Source organism: Mauremys mutica, chromosome 5 (genome assembly GCF_020497125.1).
Source record: "Mauremys mutica isolate MM-2020 ecotype Southern chromosome 5, ASM2049712v1, whole genome shotgun sequence".
Classification (NCBI taxonomy): domain Eukaryota; kingdom Metazoa; phylum Chordata; order Testudines; family Geoemydidae; genus Mauremys; species Mauremys mutica.
Window position 1 is genome coordinate 61,644,827 of NC_059076.1, and position 22,465 is coordinate 61,667,291.

The window sequence follows — 22,465 nt, forward strand, 5'->3', positions numbered from 1 at the left end:
GTGGTTAATCATCCTCCCTGTTAAAAATGTGTGCCTCGTTTCCCATTTGAACTTGACAGGCTTCAGCTTCCAGCCATTGGTTCGGTTCTTGTTATGCCTTTCTCTGTTAAATTAAAGAGCCCTTTAGTACCCAATATTTTCTCCCATTATGGTATTTATACACTGTGATCAAGTCATCTCTCAGTCTTCTTTTTCATAAACTAAACAGATTGAGCACTTTAAGTCTCTCACTGTAAGGCACGTTCTCTAGCCCTTGAGTCACTTTTGTGGTTCTTTTCTGCATTCATCCTAATTTTTCAACATCTTTTTTTAAATGTAGATGCCAGAACTGTGCACAGTATTCGCCTCACCAATGTGGTATACATAGGTAAGATCACCTCTATTCCTATTCACTATTCCCCTATTTACACACTGAAGGATTGCATTAGCCCTTTTTGTCACAGCATCACACTGGAAGCTCATCTTGAATTGCTTGTCCCCTATAACTCTTAAATCCTTTTCAGAGCCACTACATTCAAAGACACAGTCCCCCCATTCTGTAGGTATGGCCTACATTCCTTACCCCTGCATGTAAAACATTGTATTTTAATACAGCCAAATGCATTTTGTTTGAATGGGCCAGCTTACCAATCACTCCAGAGTAGTCTCTGACTACCCTGTTTTCATCCTTATTTACCATTCTGCCAATCTTGGTCATCCACTAATTTTATCAGCAGTGATTTCCTATTTAGTTCTTAACATTATTCTATACCGTCTGATTCACAGTGGCTGTGAATACTCCCAATTTATATTTTAAGCCCTAGAGCAGGCTGGCAGTGCTTAATAGCATTATTAGTTCCATCATCTGTTAGGGAGCTAGTAGGGATGTTGGGTTTGAATAACTCTAGGATTCTCTGTTGGAATTGTCCCATGATTAGCATAACAAGTGAGTGTACTCAAATTATTTTATCTGAAAGTGTGGCTCTCTTGTAATTGTGCTGCCTCCTTTGCCAATCACTGGAGATGTACCTTTAACATCTGACACCAATCAAGTGAGTATCCATTTGACATTTGTTCACATTCCATCTACTTAAACTTCTTCCCCTGTGACAAAGGCATACCATTATGCACATGATCACAGGTATAACAGATGGTTTTGAATAAAGGTATCTCAAAGAATTATCTGGTATCTAGCATTGCAGTCCAACAAACAGGGGGTGTGTGTGTGTGACAGACAATAATGAAAGTAATTCTTGAAGGTAACAGTTAAACATTAAGTACAGCTGATATTACAATCATTTCCAAAATATAAACAGGTTTCATATGCAAGTGAGAATAATTAAGTATCATCTAAAAAAAAATATATATATATATATATATATCAAAGCTCACCATACTAAAACAGTTCACAAAGAGAAAGGAGAAAAAAATACTATATCACATAAATGGTCACTGAAACCACACAGGAGCTTCCTGTATATGCAAGTATGTGTGTATGCCCAGACATAAAAGCCAGTCAAGGATATTCCTCTACATCAAACTTGCTGTTACTTTGAGATGCAAATTAATTTTTCACTCAAACATTTTTTATTTTACCCTGGTGAAGAGACACAGATAAATGGCCTCCAGTGGGCTCATTTAAAACTCGTATGCACTGTTTAGGGTGCAGACAACTATTTCTCATCAGCTCCTTTATCTAACTGACAAGAATAACCAACAGACTGCGATCAGCATTTTTCTCAAATCCAGTCTCTTTGGATATTTTTTCATGTACTGCATATGGATAAAATGGCATAGCACTGTTATCTCAACATATTCTAAAATTAAATGTAATATAATCTAAAAAATACCAAAGCCACTGAGTTTTAGATCTATCAATATGATTCTTTCGATGAGCTTTGTATCTCTTACAAATACATGTTTGAAGTGACCCTAGATAGTCCTCAAAATGCATTGGACCATATTATGCCATCAATATTTAAGCAAAACTCGCTTTTCAAATCAATGGGGAAATTTGTTTCGCCAATTATGGCACAATATGACCCACTGAGAACATAAAAAGCAACTCAAATGGCAAAGGCAAAATAAGTAAATTATCCTGGACCAACTAAATAAAAAGGTAAATGTAACGGTTTACAAATCAGTGACATTATTATCATTTGCCCACATTGTGTATGTAAACTAATATTAATTGAGATTTTTACTTAAAAGCTAACATATGTTGTTTAGCCAGGTAAAACTATCCACTAATAAAAATGCTCTAAGGGTTGTCCCAAGGTTAAAAAGCTTGAAAGTGTCCACATAAAAGTGTTTTTAATTATGCAAAAATACAGACGCTTAATAAGTCTGAAGTTGATAACTGATCAATAACCTCTAGCTCAAAACAGCAAAATAACCTTACGTTTAGTGATAGCTAAATTTGCAGTGGGACATTCCTTATCCACCCAGAATATTAAAAGAATGGAAAGAAGAAATCAAGGGGAAAGACTTGTGTATTTCTTTCCATCTTCATATTGCTTACAACACTCGATAATGCACTCCAACATCCTGTAAGGCTTTCACTTCCATCTCCAACAGATACCCAAACGTAATGCATAGCCCAACTTCAAACTTAGAGTCTAAAATAAAACGTTAGCAGTGATCTTGTATACTTTTATGTAACTTATATCAACCAATCAGCAGGACTGACGGTCATAGATGGCATGCATTTGGGAAGTCACTCAGTCTTAATACTGCTGAAGTCACTGCTAAGGTTTGGTTTACCTCAGTGGATCTCTCTCAGAGTAAAGGGAGAAAGGGCATTACATGTGCCTGGGAATCAGAGGGAGAAATGGTGCTGTTGAAGCCGATCCTGCCTATGTCAAAGCGCTGGAAGAGTGTGTAGAGGCTGTGTTGTGTCTCAGTAAATTATTTGATTAAATTTTTTCCCCATTTAAAAGTTACTGAAAGTAAATACACCAAGAGAAATCCTCCATGATTAGCAGTGACAATATAACCTGTCAGCCTGAAAGAACCTCCCTGAAGCAACCTTTGTTACCACTCACTTTCCAAAACAGTCCATAGGTCCTCATGGCCTTCCAGAAATTGGATAGAGCCAGGAGCAGTGGAAGGAACACGGAACATGTACCTTCATTATACCAGCAGATCTGCTTATTGCTCTCCCCGTTTCTTGCCAGGATGAAGCATACCTCTCAGCCTTCAAACATGTCAAGGTGGTGTGCCTGTAAATGTGATAGCCACCATCTTGGCCAACACCAGCAATTGAACTAATAACCTCCAGAGCTCCAAGCATGAGTTTTTACAGCTTGTGCTAAAAAGCCCATTTTCTCAAGCTGAGAGCTGTAACAGACTTACATCCTCTCTGCATGATTAGGCATAGAGTGGGGGGACACAAAGCACACATTGGCCTGCGGGTTACACGAGCAAAATGTGTGACAAATGACTGAAATGTGAAACATGTATTTTGGTTATTCATACCATAATTTAGATCATAACAGTTTTTCAGTACAAAACCTATTTTAAAGTGATGTTCTCACTGTGCTAATCATATAAAAACTTTGGGTACTGATTAGATGCTATGAATCTTAGATACTTCCTGTGGGCCAGATGGATGGCTAAATGGCCGTATGCATCCTGCAAGTCAAGAGGCATGAACCAGTCTTGAGTCTGAAGAGATGGAATGACAGAGGCAACCATTAGCAGCCTGAATCTGAGGCAGCGCATATATTTTTCAGTTTCCTCAGGTTTAGGATAGTACAAACATCCCCTTTCTTATTGGGATGTGTAAGTAACAGAAATAGAAATCTCTTCCCCGGGACTCCTGTGGTACCTCTTCTACAGCCCCTAGATGAATCAATCAGGCCATTTCCGTTCGTATTAGTGAGTCCCTGAAGAGAACGGGGAAGGACAGTGGGTGGAGATAATATTTGGAAATGGATAGGGTAGCTGTAGTTGATGATATCTATCGCTCATTTGTCATCTGAAAAGGCCACCCAGGCCTGATGGAAAAGGACAAGGTAATTCCTAAAGGTGGACACAGGCTCCAAACTGATGGGAGCATTGAATCAAACTGGAGTCAAATCTGCTGCTTCTTAGAGGGAACCAGGTTAGCTGAGGCAGTGGAAGACAGGCACCCCTTTGAATACCTGGGCTTCTTTCTTTGTGGGTATTCTGGTTGTCAATCTCAGGAGCAGGATGTCGTCTCTGCTCTACTGGAGGTGGTACTTGTCAGGTTTCCTATAAGGGGCCAGGGTGTAAATCCTTAAGGACTTCAGCACTTCCCTTGAGTCCTGAAGAAATAGAGTGCTTTCATTTGCTTTCTGGTGTGAGAGCTTTATTCCCTCCAAGGGCAAGTCCTATATGGTGGTATGTACCTCATGTGGTATGGCAGGTGCCTGGAACCATAAGGCCTGTCTAAGTGACTGCCACATCTATTAAGTGAGGAAACAATATTTGGGAGCCAGGACCTAGGAGTTTGCCCCCAGGATAAAGTGAAGTTGATAAATATGCTTTGTGCCCTAAAGGGTGCAAATTTATTTTTATCTTTACATGCATCTTTCATAAACTTCAATTTTTCGTGTATTACCAAAACAACCAGAGATCCTGAGTCTCGACTGGCATAAGAGTGTTCAAAGCCCTTTGGGGGCACCTGATATCTCTTCTCCACTCTTTTCACAGTGAGAGGAAGAGTGGCCAGTGTCTGCCACAATCCTTTAGACAGTTCCAGGATCCTCTCTTTAATAGGGAAGTCAATACTAGCTAGCATTGTCATGCTCAAGATAACAAAGAGTTGGCTGAACTTCTCTATCCAGTGTCTCCACAATGTGGGACAGGAAATGCTGAAATGCTTTAAAGCTATTTATCACCAGTCCCGGGACTGGTGTCATTGTGTCATATGTCGATAAGGACAATTTCTTGAGCGAAGACAGACAGACATCTCTCTTGCGCCCAGAGGGCCTCTTTGGCTCAACAGTGGGTGGCTTGGTTAATGATGCCACTGTGGAATGGGATCTCCTCCTCTTTATGGAAACGTGGGAGGGAGATCTGCTCCTGGATGTGCATGATGATGGTCCCCAGTAAGGCCTTTATGTCCAAGGTGGCATGACATATGGGTGTTGGCCTGGTTGAGATTAGTGGCATTCATGCCCAATATGGGACTGAGTTCTGAATGACAGCTACCTGGTGCCCTCCGTGGTTTCACTCTCTGAAGGGATCTCTACTCAATGCTGGCAACTACTTTTCCTCTTTAAATGGTGGTGTTGTCAGATGGTGTGACACTGGGGTCATCTCTTCAGCACAGGAAACAACTCTGGAGGTCCCTTGTATCTTTTCTTCTAGATTCCTCTAGTATGTATCTTGGGCCCTTGGTGGGGTCCATCATGGTCAGTACCAAGTCCTCCATTCACTGTGCCATTCCCAGGCTGGGCGAGGACTCAGATGATCTGTCCTTCGAGGACTGATGTGTGTCGTCCTTCTGGGATTCCCTTCACATTTGGCTATATTTGGGCTCTATCTGGCTCCATGAGTGAGCATCATCTTTATTTATAGGGATAGGTATTGATTTTACTGCCTGGGATGCTGGCACCACAGGAGTCAGTGCAGGTTCCAGAGCTGAAGCTGTCAATACTAAGGTTTCTGATGCTGCAGACTTCGCAGATGTTGAAGTGGTCAGTGTTGACGTCTCTGTCCCTGAGGGTGAGCTCTCCATCTTCTTTTCACTGTCCAATCTCAGGGTGTGATGTATGCTCAAAGGCACACTGGCTGAAGTTGGTTTATTAGGCTTGCCTGAGTAGCAACAGCCATCTCTGGGTCTGAAGTGACCTATATGGAATGCCCTGGCAAATGTTGCTTGAGCCAAGCATCCCTGGATTTGCAGAACCTGACAGAGAAGGACTTGCACACGGAGCACCTTCTGGGATGTAGCTCTCCCCTAGGCAGAAGAGAACTTTAAGGGTTTGGTATTTGCCATTAGATGTGGCAGTTGTCATGGAGCCCCTTGCTCTGCTGTACACAGAAGTGTTCAGTGGAGTAGGAGTCTCTGGTAACTTTTCTTCCCTTTTTCGGGGATGGGGGTGAGGGGATGGGAATTGTTCAAATAAATGGAGTGTGAAGATGAAGATTTCTTCACAAGTCTCCAAGAAAAGAAGTGGGTTAGGCATTTGCTAGATGTCGAATCTCACAGCCACTGGTTTTAAGAGGGAACGAAGGGAGGGTCACAGCTTCTCCAACCTTTATGCCCTCACTTAGGAACATGAGGAGGCACAGGGCACATGTGCAGCCCTGACTGACACTGATGTTCAAAACAATCTGATCTTATGCACATGAGACACACTTACACCTACAGTGGGACTGACACCAACATAGCATCAAAGAAGAAATGCCCATTATTGAAGTTTATGCTAGGACAATGGGACAGGTACACTGTCCTAGCATAACTCACCAAACAATCTATTACTTCTAGTCCAAGTATATTTTTCTATCCATGGCTCCCACATACCAATTAAACACCTCAGTTCACTGAATGTGCAAGCTATTTGTTGCTTTTGTACAGTTGGATGGAACAGAGGTTATTGTACCCACTATAAAATACAAACATTGCAGATATCTAAATAAGATGATTTATCCCATACTGCATGAAAATGATAAAAAAGAGTAAAACATTATGATGTACACATACACCTGAAGTGAAGACAGATGAGGATTCAAGAGAGTTTTAATAATCCTCCTCTAATGAGGTAAATTTATAGTCTTACAAAAGTGGTGTGTACCACATAAAGAAGTTATCAATAGCCCAGCTTACTTGTGCGTTAAGGGTCTGAAATACATTTAGGGTGGATTTTCAACCATAAAAAGTCCTCCTTTGGTATCTCAGAATTTTCCAAGTAGTAGTTATTTCTATATTCTTTCTCTACCCCAAGCCCAGGGGCACATCACAATTTATTGCCTGAATTGAAGGAGGAAAAGGAAAAAATGTACTTTTGGATGATGGAAGTAGTATAGAAGATGGGAATCATTCTGGTATAAAACACTATATGCTACATAAATAAAATATGTACTGCTTATAAGTAAAATATGTAATGTTCATTCCTAACCATAATCACCTCTTAAGGAATAAACACTCAAGTTGGAGCAGGATAACTGACGGGTGGTAGTTGCTGGTATTTGTCAGGAGTATTTGGAACACTGACAGTAATATTAACCACAATCCATTTCAGTTGCTTTGGTTTATCATTGTGTGACTGATGTTAAAAACAATGTCATCAGAAGCTGCTTATATAAAGTATGGGTTTAACCTATACATTGCAGTTATTTAAATCTGTACTAACTGTGCAGAACTAGTTAATATATAAACAAGGCCGTCACCTAGGTTTGTCAATCAAAGTGATAAACATTTAAAGTTATAATATTTAGGCATGGATATAATATAAACAGTGTACTATACATACTTTAGTGCCAAAAAATCAAACTGTTTCGAACATAAATTCAAAGACTGATATATTATTTCACATTTTAAATTACAATTATTTCAATGCATTACTTGATCAGACTAACACTATAAATTTAATAGTGTGGATGTACAAAACAAAAAAAAAAGGTAACTTGTTGTGGACCAATAATTTTTTTTACAATGTACAAGAGGTCCAAAATATCCCTTCTTCAGGTAACCTTTGCCCAAAGCTTGCATTTTTATTTGTTTTGATGTTTTAACAAAAATTTACCTTGTTTATTCTTTTTTTCTGTATCAAAATAACTACAAACATTCTGAAGTTGTATTTGTTAAAACCATGTGAATGTTAAATGAAAAGTGTTACCAGAGCCTCATAACTTGAAATATTTTCAAAAGTATTTTACCAGTTTAAAAGTTCAAAATAGTAAAAAAATAATTTATGCTTTAATTTTTAATCTTCCTTCCCAAAATTAAAAGAATGACATGTAGTGTAAGATCCATAATGTACTGTCTTCCCATATTATCTTCCATTACAGTAGTCGTTATTAACAATATGCTGCTGGTTAATGCTGTTCGATCAATTACTGTGAACCTACCACCAGAGAGAAAGAAAAGGTTCAAAATATAACCTATATGTGGGCCATGAAGCTAGAAACATCTATACAGCAACCAAGATCTGAATTACTGCATCTGTAACATATAGATGGCATATTCATTCTTGTATCTGTTGCAGAGCACATCAAAAGCACTGGCATTCATCAGAAACAGCACTTAAAATTTAACAGATAAAGAAGTGTTGTCTGATCAACAGCAGTTAAACACTGATAGGTAAGGGAAGATGCATGTTAGGTATATACATACACACACTATCCAAATAGTGAATGGGAGACAACGGCAATAAATCACCACTCAAGGGTAAAATGTTACTAAGAATTTAATATGTTGCCTGAAAGTGGACTTACAACATGAACAAGATTACTTTTACTTTTTCTTTTTTAATTAACACATTACTATCTTCCCTAGATAGCATGTCTATCTGTTTTATTATCCTTTGGGATTATTTTTTAAAAATATTCTCAAATGCTTATGCCAAGGACAGTTAAGAGGTATGTCTCATACACAAGACCACCATTCCCTTTGGACTTGTATTTGGCCATCCAACCAGGAAGAGAATTATTTGGTTTACCCATGGCTAAAAAAATATTTAGCAATCTTCAACATCACTTTCACCAAAAGTAAACAGACCATACCATCACTCAATGCATAAACAAGAGTGATCCCTAAGAGTGATGGGGGCTAGTATAGTGCCCAGCATAAGTTAGAGCAGCTTTAGGGTTGCTTTAAGCTGCAATGGCAGGTAATAGCCTCCTCAGGGACACTAGCTGTGTATTCTCAGAATACGCTTTCCTCGGATACAACCCCTGCATCTTGGAGGTATAGTGACTGACTGTGCTGACTTTATGCTCCTTAAGGATTTTTCCATACTTGAGAAGTCCTCAGCTACCCAGTTTGGGGAGCTTTACAATACTTTTGTGCTGGAAAAGTAAAAAAAAAAAAAAAAGTTTCTCAGGAGGCACAACCTTGCTCATTAGGTCAATGCTGAAATGGAACACATGGACTCACTATAGTTTAAGTAAGCATGATGGACACAGGACAATAAAATGAAATCTTTCAGTTCTCTGACCACAGTTACAGAAGCACTGGTCATGATACCATACTTAAGGATAAGTTCCATTTTGCACTTAAATGCAGGGATTCAACTTCTATTTTATTAAGAAAAATACACTCTATCTTTCCCAAACTTACAGTACTTTAAGTACAAAATGAATTTTCAGAGAATTTACAAGTAAATCTGTTAGGTTATGAATTAAAGACTGATTAAAAACCAGGTCCTTTAAAAATTTTAGTATCTTTGCCAGTCTTTTCTTTGTGCCAAAGTATCTTAACAATAGAAAAACAAACATTTCACATTTTCCATATAGTTAAAATTAACTGAAATATTGAACATGTGTTATATTTGAAAAAATTAGGTTATAATTAAGAAATTAATAATGACTGGTATCAATCTGTATGATTATATAGGTTACAGAGAGGCTCATATAATTCTTGCATTTGCCTTTCTAGCATCAGACGTAACTCAACCAATCACCACCCTTTCCTCTGCAACTGATTTGCATAAAAATAATCTATTGGTTGTAACAACTCAGCGGTATGAGAGAGACTGATCACATGCACCCAGAGTTCTGAGTGACGGATTAGTGTCCAACTGTCACTTCTCAGTGCTTGAAAAGTTTCCCATGGCACTTTTATCTTGGCTTCACTGCAGACTGAGGTGACACTTGTAACACTTGCCTCATGGAACCCAGAATAAGTCACCATGTAATTACTTCACCTTAGCAAGAAAAGGCAATGCTGGAGCTTAAACTATACGACAGCTCCCTACTACACCAGTCTGTCTACCTTACCAGCAAACTCCTCAAGACTCTATCTAAACTTTACCTTGTAGGTAACATTCAGTGAACTCTAGTTCTCAAGCTCCCCTGAGACGTGTCTCTATAATATCCAGTCCCTCTCACTGGACACTCACGGAAACAGTACTGAAATGCTTTATAGTAAAACTAAGAATAAGTATATTAATCAAGAACATAGATTTAAGTGATACTAAGCAAGAGAAAAATAGAGACAGGTATAGTTACCAAAAAAACAAAAACAAAAAACAAAAACCCACACACTTTCTAGTGTCTAAAACTTAACTTTAGCAAGTGCAATCTTTCCCTAAGCAGCTTTCTCACTTACATCAAGCTGTGAGCATGTCCAGCTCTTCAGGCAGTAGGATCCACCATTCACAAAATCAGAAGGTGCTGATTTCTTTGTCCTTTGTGACAGATAACAGGAGAGTCCCTTTTCTTCTAAGTCCAGAAACCCCTTGAAATGTATTCTTTGAAAAGTAATGCTAGACAAAATTCCACTCCCCTGCTGCTTGTTCAGGCACCAAGTCCCTTCCTCATCCTCTGGTCAGTTTGGTTTTTTTTCAATTGACTTAACCACTTTGTTTACAGTAGATGTAAAGTTTCTTTCATTGTCCTTCGCTTGTAATCAAGTCAGGCAGCCAGAAATCTACATTCCTTTGTCAAGGACAGGCTTGCTTATCAACTGCTTCCAAAACATATCTCCAGCAAACATACATAACTTTATTCACAACATGTACATACATCACACAATGATAATTATGATGCCATCAGTTTTTACATGACACCTTACAAGTCACTGTATGGCTAAATATTTTGACAACAGTGTGTTGAGTGTGCCCTTTGCCAGTTGACATAAGTGGCTCTTAGGTTCACAACACTGGCAGGGAAAACTGAGGCAGAAGCACTTCAGTGACATAATTAAGGGAAAATGATAAAAATCGAATGCATCTTTAAAAGTCAATTTATTTTAATCAGGAATCTAAAATATTTAAAATGGCTTAATCACATGATTATTGCCTGGCATCACTACAGTACAGAATTAAGCTTGTTTCAGTGCTTTAACTGTGCATTTCTTACCTCAATATGTTTGGATTTTTTTTAATTGTACCCTTAACTCTCAATTTTTGGGGTTTATGAAGGTTGGTTCTGAAATAATTTTAACATCCCTGTAATATTTTTTAGCCTTCAATTAATATGCACTCATAATCAATTCCATTATAAGGTAGTTTTTCATCTAGAAATCAACAATAAAGTGTTTATTACATTGCAGATGGATTTTTTCCACAACTAAAATTCCTTCAAATATTGATTTTTTTTTAACTTCAAAAGGGTTGTCAAAATATAAAAATCTATGTGAGATTATTTGTCAATCAAACGTGTCAAGAAAGAATATAGTGAGCCAAATCAAGTTAGCTAGTCAAATTTATCAATTCTGTTGTTTAGTATTATTATAGCACAATATGGTTTAGTTTTGCACTTGAAAGATTCCTCCCTTTCTGTTTTGTACAAAGAACAGAGTGCATCTTCCCTAAATTTACAGCACATAAGCTGTGGGCAAAGCCTGACTTTTCTTGAGATTTTCAAGCAGATTGTTTAACAAATAAAAACAGAACAACATAGGATAAAAGGAAAAATAATATGTTTTAAAATGTTTTCTCCTGTCTCTCACCTTTTTTTAATTCTTTTTGCTAGCAACTGACTGCTTCCTTTTCCTGTACACTTTCCATATAATTAAAACTCATCGTGATTAATATAAATTTGAAGAAATCAGGTTGCAATTAACTATCATTTTTTCCTCCAACTTTCTGACTAAGTTAACCAGTTTCCTCTACCCAACATGGCTGCCTTTTGCTCCACATCACCAATTTTGGGGATCTGGAAGCAATTTTTCCCTCCAAGAAAGATTGGCAAGATGTCTGGTGGGTTGCTTTGCCTTCATTGCAGTTCCCTGGTGGCCCAGTTTTACACTAATAAAGAATACAAAATTTCAAAGTACTAAGTTCAATAAATTGAGTTCATAATAGTAACTTCTGACTATTATCCAGTGCAGGTCAGAGGCTCAAAGGCACCAGCTCCCAGGGTAAACATGAGTAAGAACTTATGTGGTAACTCATGGACTCTATTAGCTTCTAGGAACAAAAAGGAGACCTTAATTGGGAGCAGTACACCTCTTAAGTGTACTGTCATCCCTAATACAAAGGACAGAGGATTAGGAGGTAGGCAAATCCTAGCAGTTAGGGGCCTACTCTGAAGAATGCTAATGGCATTGTTACTAATAATAATTTGTATTGCATATGGGCTTTTAATAGCACACTGAACCCAAGTAAATATCTGATATTTAAGATCATGAAAAAGGTGGGGGAGGAGCTGGCTTAAAATTAAAGTGTTAATAAAGTTGTGGAATGCCATTTTAAATCCATCCCTGAGTCTGCATTTCATTCTCCTGAGCGTCGTAACTGAACATCATTTTTTCCCGTTGGTATTTTTCCAAATTGGCAGTAGTGTATGATTTTGGCATTGTAGGTGGGAGTAATATAAGAAATATTTCCCAAGAAGTTTTACTGTAAAATATCTATAAATGTTCACATTTAGGAAAATGTTACAGAATAGAAACATCAGCAAGCTAAAGTTAGAATCTAGACACACACACACCTCACCAGCTAGAACTCCAGCAATGCTCATGTGTGCACACGAAATCACAAGGGGAGATCTCACAGAATCCCTCAATACTTACTTCTTAATGTAAATTTCTAAATATAATAATGGGAGTAAACCATACTAACTGTTCTACAAGTAAATTCAGTGATATCCAGCAGTGGTTATGATCAGAATCATCTGACAGAATTATTTTGATGACATGACAAAACTTTGTTGAATGAAGGGCAGTAGATAATGGGGTGATTTTTACCTAGATCTCACCAAGACATTCAATAAACTAATGCAGTAGAAATTTAAATAAAATTAGCATTTTTGAGTCAGTCCTATAAAACCAAGACACACAGAAAACTAGTTTAGAATACTATACTACCATGTGGAAGTTAAGGTCTATTATATGGAAGTTGCAAATAAATCATACAGTCCGTGAGGCTGAATAAATGGAGAGAGCAAATATAAAACAAGAGATAACGACTCCACTGTATAAAGCTTAATGAGACCACATTTGCAAATCCAATATCGTACCCACATTTGTTCACTTAAGAAAGAATACCTTAACAGTTTGAATCAAGTATAAAAAAAGCAGCAAGACTAAATTTATGGGTATGGAAGAAGAGTTGTATGAAGAAAGGCATATTGAACTCTGGAAAGAAAAAAAGGGTACCTTCATTATAGTAGGTACTTACGGTACCTCAAGGGGACATCCAAAGGGACAGAGAAAATAGTCTTTTTACACACTGGGAATAAGGACATGACCAAGGAAATACTTAAGGCATAACACCATCACAGGATCTACCTACTAAGAAGAAGGGATTTTCATCAAAAACCCAATGAACGGACTTGGCTGATCTTTAGTCCTTACCATCCATGCTTTTCTCTGTTAGTGTTTCTAACTTAAAAAAAAATGTTCAAACTAATTGCATGTATGTTCTACAACTGAAGGCATCTTCTATTAAAAATAGTCTTAAAATGATATCAGTGGAAATAATATGCATATCAATAACTTGTTTTCCCATAAAATACAGTTGGTCCTCTACCTATTAGCAGTACCTGTGTGTAAATATGATATTCTGCTAATGGTTGCACATTTAACAATATTAATATATCTCACAAGCAGGACCAATCCCCAGACAGATTTTTGCCCCAGATCCCTAAATGGCCCCTTCAAGGATTGAACTCACAGCCCTGGGTTTAGCAGGCCAATGCTCAAACCACTGAGCTATCCCTCCCTCCCTCCAAAACAATTTAAGCTAGTGTGACAGTTACTGAAAATATATCATCTCTGATGACAAATACCTTTGACAAATCCCTGAAGTTGCTAGGAAGTGTAAGGTCCAACTCTTCTGATTCATAGTTAGTGATAACCCAGGGGAATACGGGATACTGATTTAAGTCATTGTAAGTACGTCCTGGTGAAAACAAAAACACCACTTTATTTAAAGGCGATAGTTAAACAAAATACTGACCCTGGAGATATGATTTATTATATCATTTGATAACCACCAAAATAAATGCTTTTTTATTATAAATCTTTTACAATTGCAATGTCTGAATTTTCTTTGTTGAAAAGGATATGAAAAAGTTTTATTGGATTGCCAGTATTCCATTTTAAATATTGCGGTCCATTCAACTTTAATTGTCAACTCTCTTGCACGCTATAAAAAGTGACAGCTAAATGCATTCAGTTTTATATTATCTTTTTATTTTTTGTACAGATCTATAATCTAATCTTCTAGGCTACTCTAAATTGAACTGACTATAGGAATAAAAAAGGCCAATGACCTTTGTGCATAGAAATAAAGTGGCAGATTCTCCATCCCAGTTGTGCAACACTTGGGTGCACTGGAGAAGGGAGAGACGCAGATCTTAGATTTTGAGCTGCATGACACTGGCACAAGTCACACCCACCAACTGTCTGCCATCAGAAAGTTCACATGCATAAAGGGAATTCTCCACTAACCTTATGAACACTTAAAAACTTAGACTGGAAAATGTGGCCTGAAGTATTTAAGTTTCATTTCTACATTTGTGCTTAATCAGTTGGACTAAACTGGTGAAAACAAAATATGCTACCAAAATTGTTTCTAGTTCTCATCTTGATGGATACATTGCAATCTTATTATGTTTATATATCATGAAATTATAGTCTTTGCTTTTCATTGAATCTTAAAAGTTAGATAATTCAAACCATCTTCCTGCCAATGCAGGATTATTTCCAACAACACAGTTTTTAGTGTTTTGTCCAGTTTTCTTTTAAAAGTCTCAAGTGACAATTTCCACCACTTTCCCAGGGTGACTATTTCACAGACTAATCTATCTCATTGCCAGGAAATGGTTCCTAATACTCAGCCTAAATTTTCTTTTCTTGGTTTCATCCCATTACCCCTAACAATGGCACAAACACATCACGTTACATATTTTTCCTAAGGAAATTTAAATTTATATATTTATATAGCTCTTACTATTTCCTTATTAATCATTCCCTTCAAAGTCCCCTGAAAATTATTTTTGTTCTTCTATGAACTCTCTCAGCTTCGTTAATCTCTGTCTTGCAGAGTGGGATGCTTCACACAGTACCACCTCCTGGCTGCCTCAAGAAGGAGTAGGTTTACATTGGTCAGGATACTGGAGCTTCCAGAGCCCCTTCTTATAGACAGGCATAACCTGGTCTATAGCCAAGATCCAGATTCAGGCCTTTTGAAATGCCACCTTGCCTGATAGGTGTAGGTGTGTGTTTAATAAAGGTAAAGGGAGCCTTGCTACCCCAAACATGAACAATTTAGCCTTCCCTTTGTTCCATAACATTATCTTTTTTACTCCTTCTAGTTTAAACAACAGGTACCACTACCTCACTTTGCTCTCTCGATATTGCATTACAAACCCTTTCCTCGGCAGTAAGGATTTTGGCCCATGAAATCATTCACTGGATGCACAAAATTTGTGTCATGGATCCCAAGCTAGTTTGCCTCAGGAAAGAGTTCAACTGATCTCATTTGGATGGCAAGCTTGCAATGAAATCACCTCAATCTTCTTATTTATAAAAGCTGCCAGCATCTTGGCATCTGTGAGGCAACGATTAATTAAGGACAGATTGATTTATGAAATGTGCTTTGTAGGTGTTGAGGTGTTTATTCCTAGCCATCATTTCCATATTATCTAGGTCTGGAGCTGTGCTAGCAGGTCTTTCAGTGTAGTCTAAGCCACAAATAATGTAGAGGGAATTGAGGAGTTTCATAATGCTTTGAGAGCAAGATATTTGGAAAATAATATTCCACATAGCTGTCCCAGCCTGTGTTCCTTCTAATGATGTGCAGTTCTTTTATCCTTGACAACTTACTTCAGCATAGTGTCTTACATTAAGGCCTGGCTGGAATCTACTGGAATGGGATATACTAAATGAAGCATACACTAAGCATAGCTAAGCAGGATTTCAGACACTAGAGCAGGGGGATCAGTTCCCTGATTGAGGAATAAATCAACTGCGGGAGGAGATGATTGGCCTCCCAGCACTGCAGTGGCTGTGAACTTGGCAAACCCTTTCCATATAACAATGACATTTATTGCCCATGGGAGCATTCAGTCTCTCCAACTGAGGGTTCATGATTCATCAGCAAACATGAGATTGCAGTCATGTTTAGACCTTGGGATTAGGTGAGCCTGTTTTGTCATAGGTAGAGCTAGATAGTTTTGTGAGTATTGAAAAGAGAATGGTAATAGTAAAGAGGCCACTATCTCCTCTCTGCCTTTCCACTACTGCCAGGACCTTCTGCACTTTGGGCTACCCTGTTCAAGTTAAGTTCAATGTAAACTTTTCTTCCTCTGATTATAAAGGGGAATCTGGATTATCATTGAAATATTTTAATTTGAAAAAAGGTGCATGGGAAAAGGCCTATTTTTAGAAAGCTTACACGAAGAAGTGAATCTAACACTGAGTCATCATCCTCATGTCCTGAAGAGACTGTGCTACCAGTAACTGGTCCACTAATATTTTCCTTTCTGAAGCAGATCACTGAAGGAGTTTACATTACCTGCTATGGTGTTTAGAAACATCAGATATTCAAAGTTTGAAATTTCTCTGTGCTGCCACCGCTGAGTCATATTGGAAGCTTTGAAAATCTGACGTGGACTGGCCAAAGAAATGCGTCTGGAAAACAAAATCATTACAGTGAGAAAATTATATGAAATCTTTTAAAAAGACCTGAAGCCTCTCTTTTGTACCTATCTACTTTTACTGCAAAACAGAGGAACACTCTTTTTACCTCTGGATTTCATAGCTGTGGAACTTTGGAGAGGGATCAAATAGAAATATGAATATTTGAGTGCCTAAAATCTTCTTATGGGAAGAATAAGTACACCTAAATTGTTATATCATATATAGCATATAGACTATTGTTAATATTTTAGTTTATGATTACTAAATGAGAACAGGCTTGGGGCTTGTCTACAGGGCATGTTAAAGGGCGCCAGAAGGATATGATTTGTAAAACATTCTAATGTTGACTTGAACTACGTACCTTTTGGAGTATGCCAGCAGGTTCTACACTGGGCAATCACAGCACAACATGTTAGAGCGCTTTACAAATCAGACTCTTCTAATGAACTTTGCAAGGCAATTCTCCCTAAACCTAGACCTTAAATCAGACGTAATTTACATCGAAAAAAGCATTAACATGTAACTGTAGGCATGTTTTATCTTAATTGTTAAAGTGCTATGCTAGATTTGTCTGGTGAAGGTCCAGCTGCTATTTTGGAGATTTCTAAAGTTTATTTTCGTGATTTTATAACCTAATGAGAACAAAGGACTAAAAATCATTTGACAGCTGGATATTTTCATGTGCCATGTTCTGAATTCTTGTGAACATTAAACACAAACCTCTATAGTTGTGCAAGCTCAACTAATCCAAGAGGTTGAAATGTGTTACTTCTACATGACTTATAGAGATGGTAGATTATTAAATAAGAAAATTATTACATGGCATTTAAAATTTTCACCTTAGAATAAAGCCATCTTTTGGTGTCTGTTTCTAAGGGCTGGTCTACACTGCGGGGGGGGATCGATCTAAGATACGCAACTTCAGCTGCGTGAATAGCGTAGCTGAAGTCGAAGTACCTTAGATCGAATTACTTATCGTCCTCACGGCACGGGATCGACATCTGCGGCTCCCCATGTCGACTCCGCTACCGCCGTTCGCATTGGTGGAGTTCCGGAGTCGACAGGAGCGCGTTCGGGGATCGATATATTGCGTCTAGATGAGACGCGATATATCGATCCCCAAGAAATCGATTGCTACCCGCCGATACGGCCGCCGATACGGCCGGTAGTGAAGACGTACCCTAAGTCTCTTGAGAATAAAAGACAACAATCAGATGAAGAAGGACTTTTATTATAAAATCCACTCTCTTGAGATTTAAATGCTGAGCAACTTTGGGGATTTAGCCATAAATAACTCAAGCAATTAAACTATTGGAGTTTGATGCCAGATTTCTTGAAGTTTGAGAAAGACTATAAAACTATCCCCTGGAAATTATAAATCAGGCAGAAAAGGGTTGATCCCAAAATTCCATAAGACTATTCTATTCATAATAAAAACATCTATAAACTCCAGCTGTACATTATTTAAGAGGAATCTAGAATAAGCCTTTACCAGTACCTATTAAACAGAATAACCGTGGCTCACATATTTATTTGTGCTACTGATAAAATATATAAATTGTTAATAGTTTATCAATAATTTTTATAGTAAAAGTATTAAATTAAATTACAACTGCATATGCACTAATTGTACCTTTAAAGTGTATACATTAAATTCAATTTTTCAAGCAGTAAACACCAAATTCTTAATGAAATATCACAATTTAGTTCTTAATTTCCCTTAAAGCATAACACGGCTACCCCTCTGATACTTGTATAACAGTTGTTACTGTTACAGATCAGGTTTAAGATATGGAGGACTTTTTCTGATCACTGTGAAAACCATGTCCAAAATATTTAACATCACTTCATTTCTTCCCATTCATACACGAAACAAAACTACAGCATTCACAAATTTGAAGAAAGAACAGTGATAAAATTAACTCAATATTGCCATTTCTTAAGGAAATTCATAGAAATCCTTTTTTTTTTTTTTTTTACTCATTTACTCAAGTTTACTCATTGAAAGTGAGGGAGTAAAATAATTGATTATGACTAAATACATCTGTTAGCAGACAATGGAACCACTTACATGGGACCTAATCCAATTCCCATGTACGTGAATGTAGTTGAATAGACATGGGATTGGGCACCTTTGTTTCATTCACAACATTCTTGATAATCTAGGCCTACCCCCTTCTAAAAAGACTCAGTCAATTGGGCCAGATTCTAGAGCAGTTTTAGGATGCAGACAAATAGCCTGAGATCGCCAAATTCACTTCACCTATAACCCAAGGTCAAGTTTGAACTTTGGCCTCCAGAGTTGAAAGGCAAATGCATCAAATGACTACCTCAGTCTTTCTTCAACTCATACACTTCTATACAGGTGTACAGTTTCCTAGTGATGAGAAACTGCCATTTTCAGCGAGGCTGAAGTGTTGTGGAGAGTTGAAGGATGTCTCAGTCAACGTAATATAACTGAAAACTGCCACAAAAGCTAATCAATCCTCCAACCAGACTCCTACATTTCAGAGAGCTGACAAGCATAACCTCCTTAAACAGGAAAAGTGACTGTGTCTTAGCCAGTAAGAGGGCAACTTTCTCCATAACATGACAGAAATCCAAACCCCTCAAAACTCTATCTCTCTGTTCATATGATTATGTAATAAAGATAAGCTCTGCTCTGCCGTTGAAATTCTGCAGTACAACTAAACTGAAAGAATTGTGTACAGCGGCTGGGTTGTTTTGTGTTTTTAAACCATTTATTTTAAAAAAGGAAGATAATTAAGAAAAATCATACTGTAGCTTATATCTTTCATAGTAAAATACCTGGTCTGTGGTAGCCCAAAGCTAGTGCCAATGCCAACACGTGGTAGACAATTAACCACTTTTTTTACTGTTGCTGGGTCTGGGAAGTTGAACATGATAGCAACTGTGAACAAACAAAACAGTTAGAACATGACATTATTTCCTGTCATTTATAGTAGGCTTCCTATACTAGGCTTCCTATTTGAATTCAGGTGTATCAGATATAGCATTAAATATCTTTTCCCATAATATACTGTAAGTCAAATTTTTTATACATCATGAGTTATTTCTTTTTAAAACTGCATTTTTAGAGCTACTTCTAGTTGTAAACACTAGCAGAAGTTTCAGCAAATGTTGTCTTATTAGTATTAACTGAGCATACATTACCTATAGCAATTTTTTATTTGAATATAATAAAAATTAAAGTTATGTTTATTCATCTCTATTTCCAGATTCAGTTTGGCAAAAGAAAAAGCTCACACAGTTTGTATAGTAAGTGCATCATACACAATTGTGACTTCTGCTGGGAATTTTTATTTTTTTAAGCTATTTTCCACTTAAGTGGAATTAGAAGAGAAATATTTAAAGATTTTCAGCAGACATTAATTCTTTTTTTTTAAAAAAAACACCTCTTTGACATTGCACTTTATATGATTTTATGAAAATATGCTAATGAGTGTGAATATAATGTAACTGGAATATGTTTCATGCAAAAGGTCTCTTGTAAAGTATCATTACAAAGCTTATAATCTACTGACTGTGGTCATCCTGTCTGTATGTATGTATCATTCTTGAATCTGAAACTAGAAATATGAAATCTAACTCTGCAAGCCTATTGTAATTATGCAAAGTGTGAGCCATTAATGGTGGTTTGGAATCTTGATGGCTCCCATCAACCAGGACAATTGACTGTGGATGGCTCTGTTTGCTTGCACAGCTTCCTGTGAGTCAGGCTGGGAGGAATGAAGGCTTGGAGTCTTGCAGTAACATGTGATCATGTCACCGGAATTGGAATCCATCTTTAACCTGGTGTCTTTCCATTGAGAAGGAGAGGTGGGAACCCAGAGAGGGACAAAGGACTCCCGCCTTTTGCAGAGCTAAATAAGGGGGTGGAACAGAACAAAGGGGGCTGCAATCATGAGAAATCCCATAGCTACCACCTGAGCTGGAACAAGGGCTGTACCAGGGAAAGGATTGGGCCCAGACTAGGAAGGCGACCAGTCTGTGATAGAAGCTTATTGAAACATCTGAGGGTGAGATTTTATCTGTAATCAGTTTTCTTACTGTATTAGGTTTAGACTTGTGTGTTTTATTTTATTTTGCTTGGTAATTCACTTTGTTCTGTCTGTTATTACTTGGAACCACTTAAATGCTACTTTTTGTATTTAATAAAATCACTTTTTACTTATTAATTAACCCAGAGTATGTATTAATACCGGGGGGAGGGGGGAAGCTGTGCATCTCTCTCTATCAGTGTCATAGAGGGCGAACAATTTATGAGCTTCATACAGGGTAAAACAGATTTATTTGGGGGTTTGGACCCAACTGGGAATTGGGCATCTGGGTGTTGGAGACAGGAACACTTCTTAAGCTGTTTTTAGTTAAGCCGGCAGCTTTTAGGAGATGTAGTTTGGACCTGGGTCTGGGTTTGTAGCAGGCAAGCATGTCTGTTTCAAACCAGGCAGGACACTGATGTCCTAAGATGGCAGGGAAAACAGACTCAGAGGTAGTCAAAGCATATCAGGTGGTAGTTCCCAAGTGGGTTTCTGTGATGCAACTGGTCACAACCTCCATATTTCATCAGGAAATTGAATTCTTCTTTTCTGAGATATCACATAGAAATAATTAAAAACTATGTGATCTTGTAATGAGATCAGAAGAGGTAGATATTTATGCCCATGTGGAGTTCCATTTAAGGCCCCAATCCAGCAAAGCATTTTGTATATGCTTAATTTAGATCCAAAGGGACTACTTGAGTGCTTAAAATTTAAGCATGAGCCTCAATGCTTTGTTGGGATTTGGGTCTTAACCCACACAGATCCCAAAATAAGATTAATGCCCATTTTAAGCTATGATAAAAATTCTAACAACTGCTCTTCCACTTTTAAGTAACATACACATTTCAGAAAAGTCATTTCACCTACAAAAAGTTAACCAGCTTGAGAATATTTGACATGACCTTTTTATTCCATGATTTTTTAAAAAATCTGTTTTATTTAAGAAAACGTGTAACCCTTTAGATGTACTTTTTGATATCTCAGTATAAATTACAATATTTAATGCACTGTTTGCAAAAGACAGGCATAGATACAAAACCACTAGAAAGTAAATATTTAGAAGGCCTTACATTCAGTGGTGAGTTAGAGCCGGTTCCCACCAGTTCGCAAGAACCGGTTGTTAAACTTAGAAGCTGGTGTAGAACTGGCTGTTAAAGGGGCAGGCGGGTGGACAAACAACTCGGGTCCGTGGGCCACATCCAGCCCGCGGGACCATCCTGTCTCTGGCCTGCCTGAGCTCCCAGCTGGGGAGGCTCCCCCGGCCCCTCCCCCACTTCCCCCCACTCCCCTCCCCCCTCGCAGAGCCGCAGCATGCCAAACCGCCAGCACCAGTGCTCTGGGCAGCTCTGCAGCTCTTGCCGCCTTGAGCAGCAAGGTAAAGGGGGGCGGTGAGCTCCAGCGGGCCGTGCGGCATCCTTACACGTTGCCCTGAGCAGCATGGTAAGGGGGCTGGGCTGGGGCTGGGAGGAGGAGTTGGATAAGGCAGGGGCTGGGCAGGGAGCAATTGGAGGGGGCAGAGGTTCTGGGGGGGGGCTGTCAGGGGATAGGGAACGGGGGGGTTGGATAGGGAGTGGGGAGAGGTACTAGGGGGCAGTTAGGGTGGGGGGGGTCTCGGGAGGGGGTGATCAGGGGACAAGGAGTGGGGGGGGTTGATGGGTTGCTTGCGGCCCTTGCGGGATCTGAGGGGGGCAGGACA

At 38.3% G+C, this 22,465-nt stretch overlaps 1 protein-coding gene across 1 annotated transcript in view; it reads right to left on the reverse strand.

The window, feature by feature from the left end:
* The window catches only part of LRBA (LPS responsive beige-like anchor protein), a 574,974-nt gene that overhangs the window by 171,338 nt on the left and 381,171 nt on the right, over positions 1–22,465 (reverse strand). Inside the window, exons 42-44 of the mRNA XM_045018763.1 lie at positions 19,514–19,616; positions 16,581–16,696; positions 13,849–13,961 (exon numbers count right to left, since the gene is read on the reverse strand). Of these exons, the coding sequence (XP_044874698.1) occupies positions 13,849–13,961; positions 16,581–16,696; positions 19,514–19,616 (332 nt within the window). The remainder of the gene's footprint in view (positions 1–13,848; positions 13,962–16,580; positions 16,697–19,513; positions 19,617–22,465) is intronic.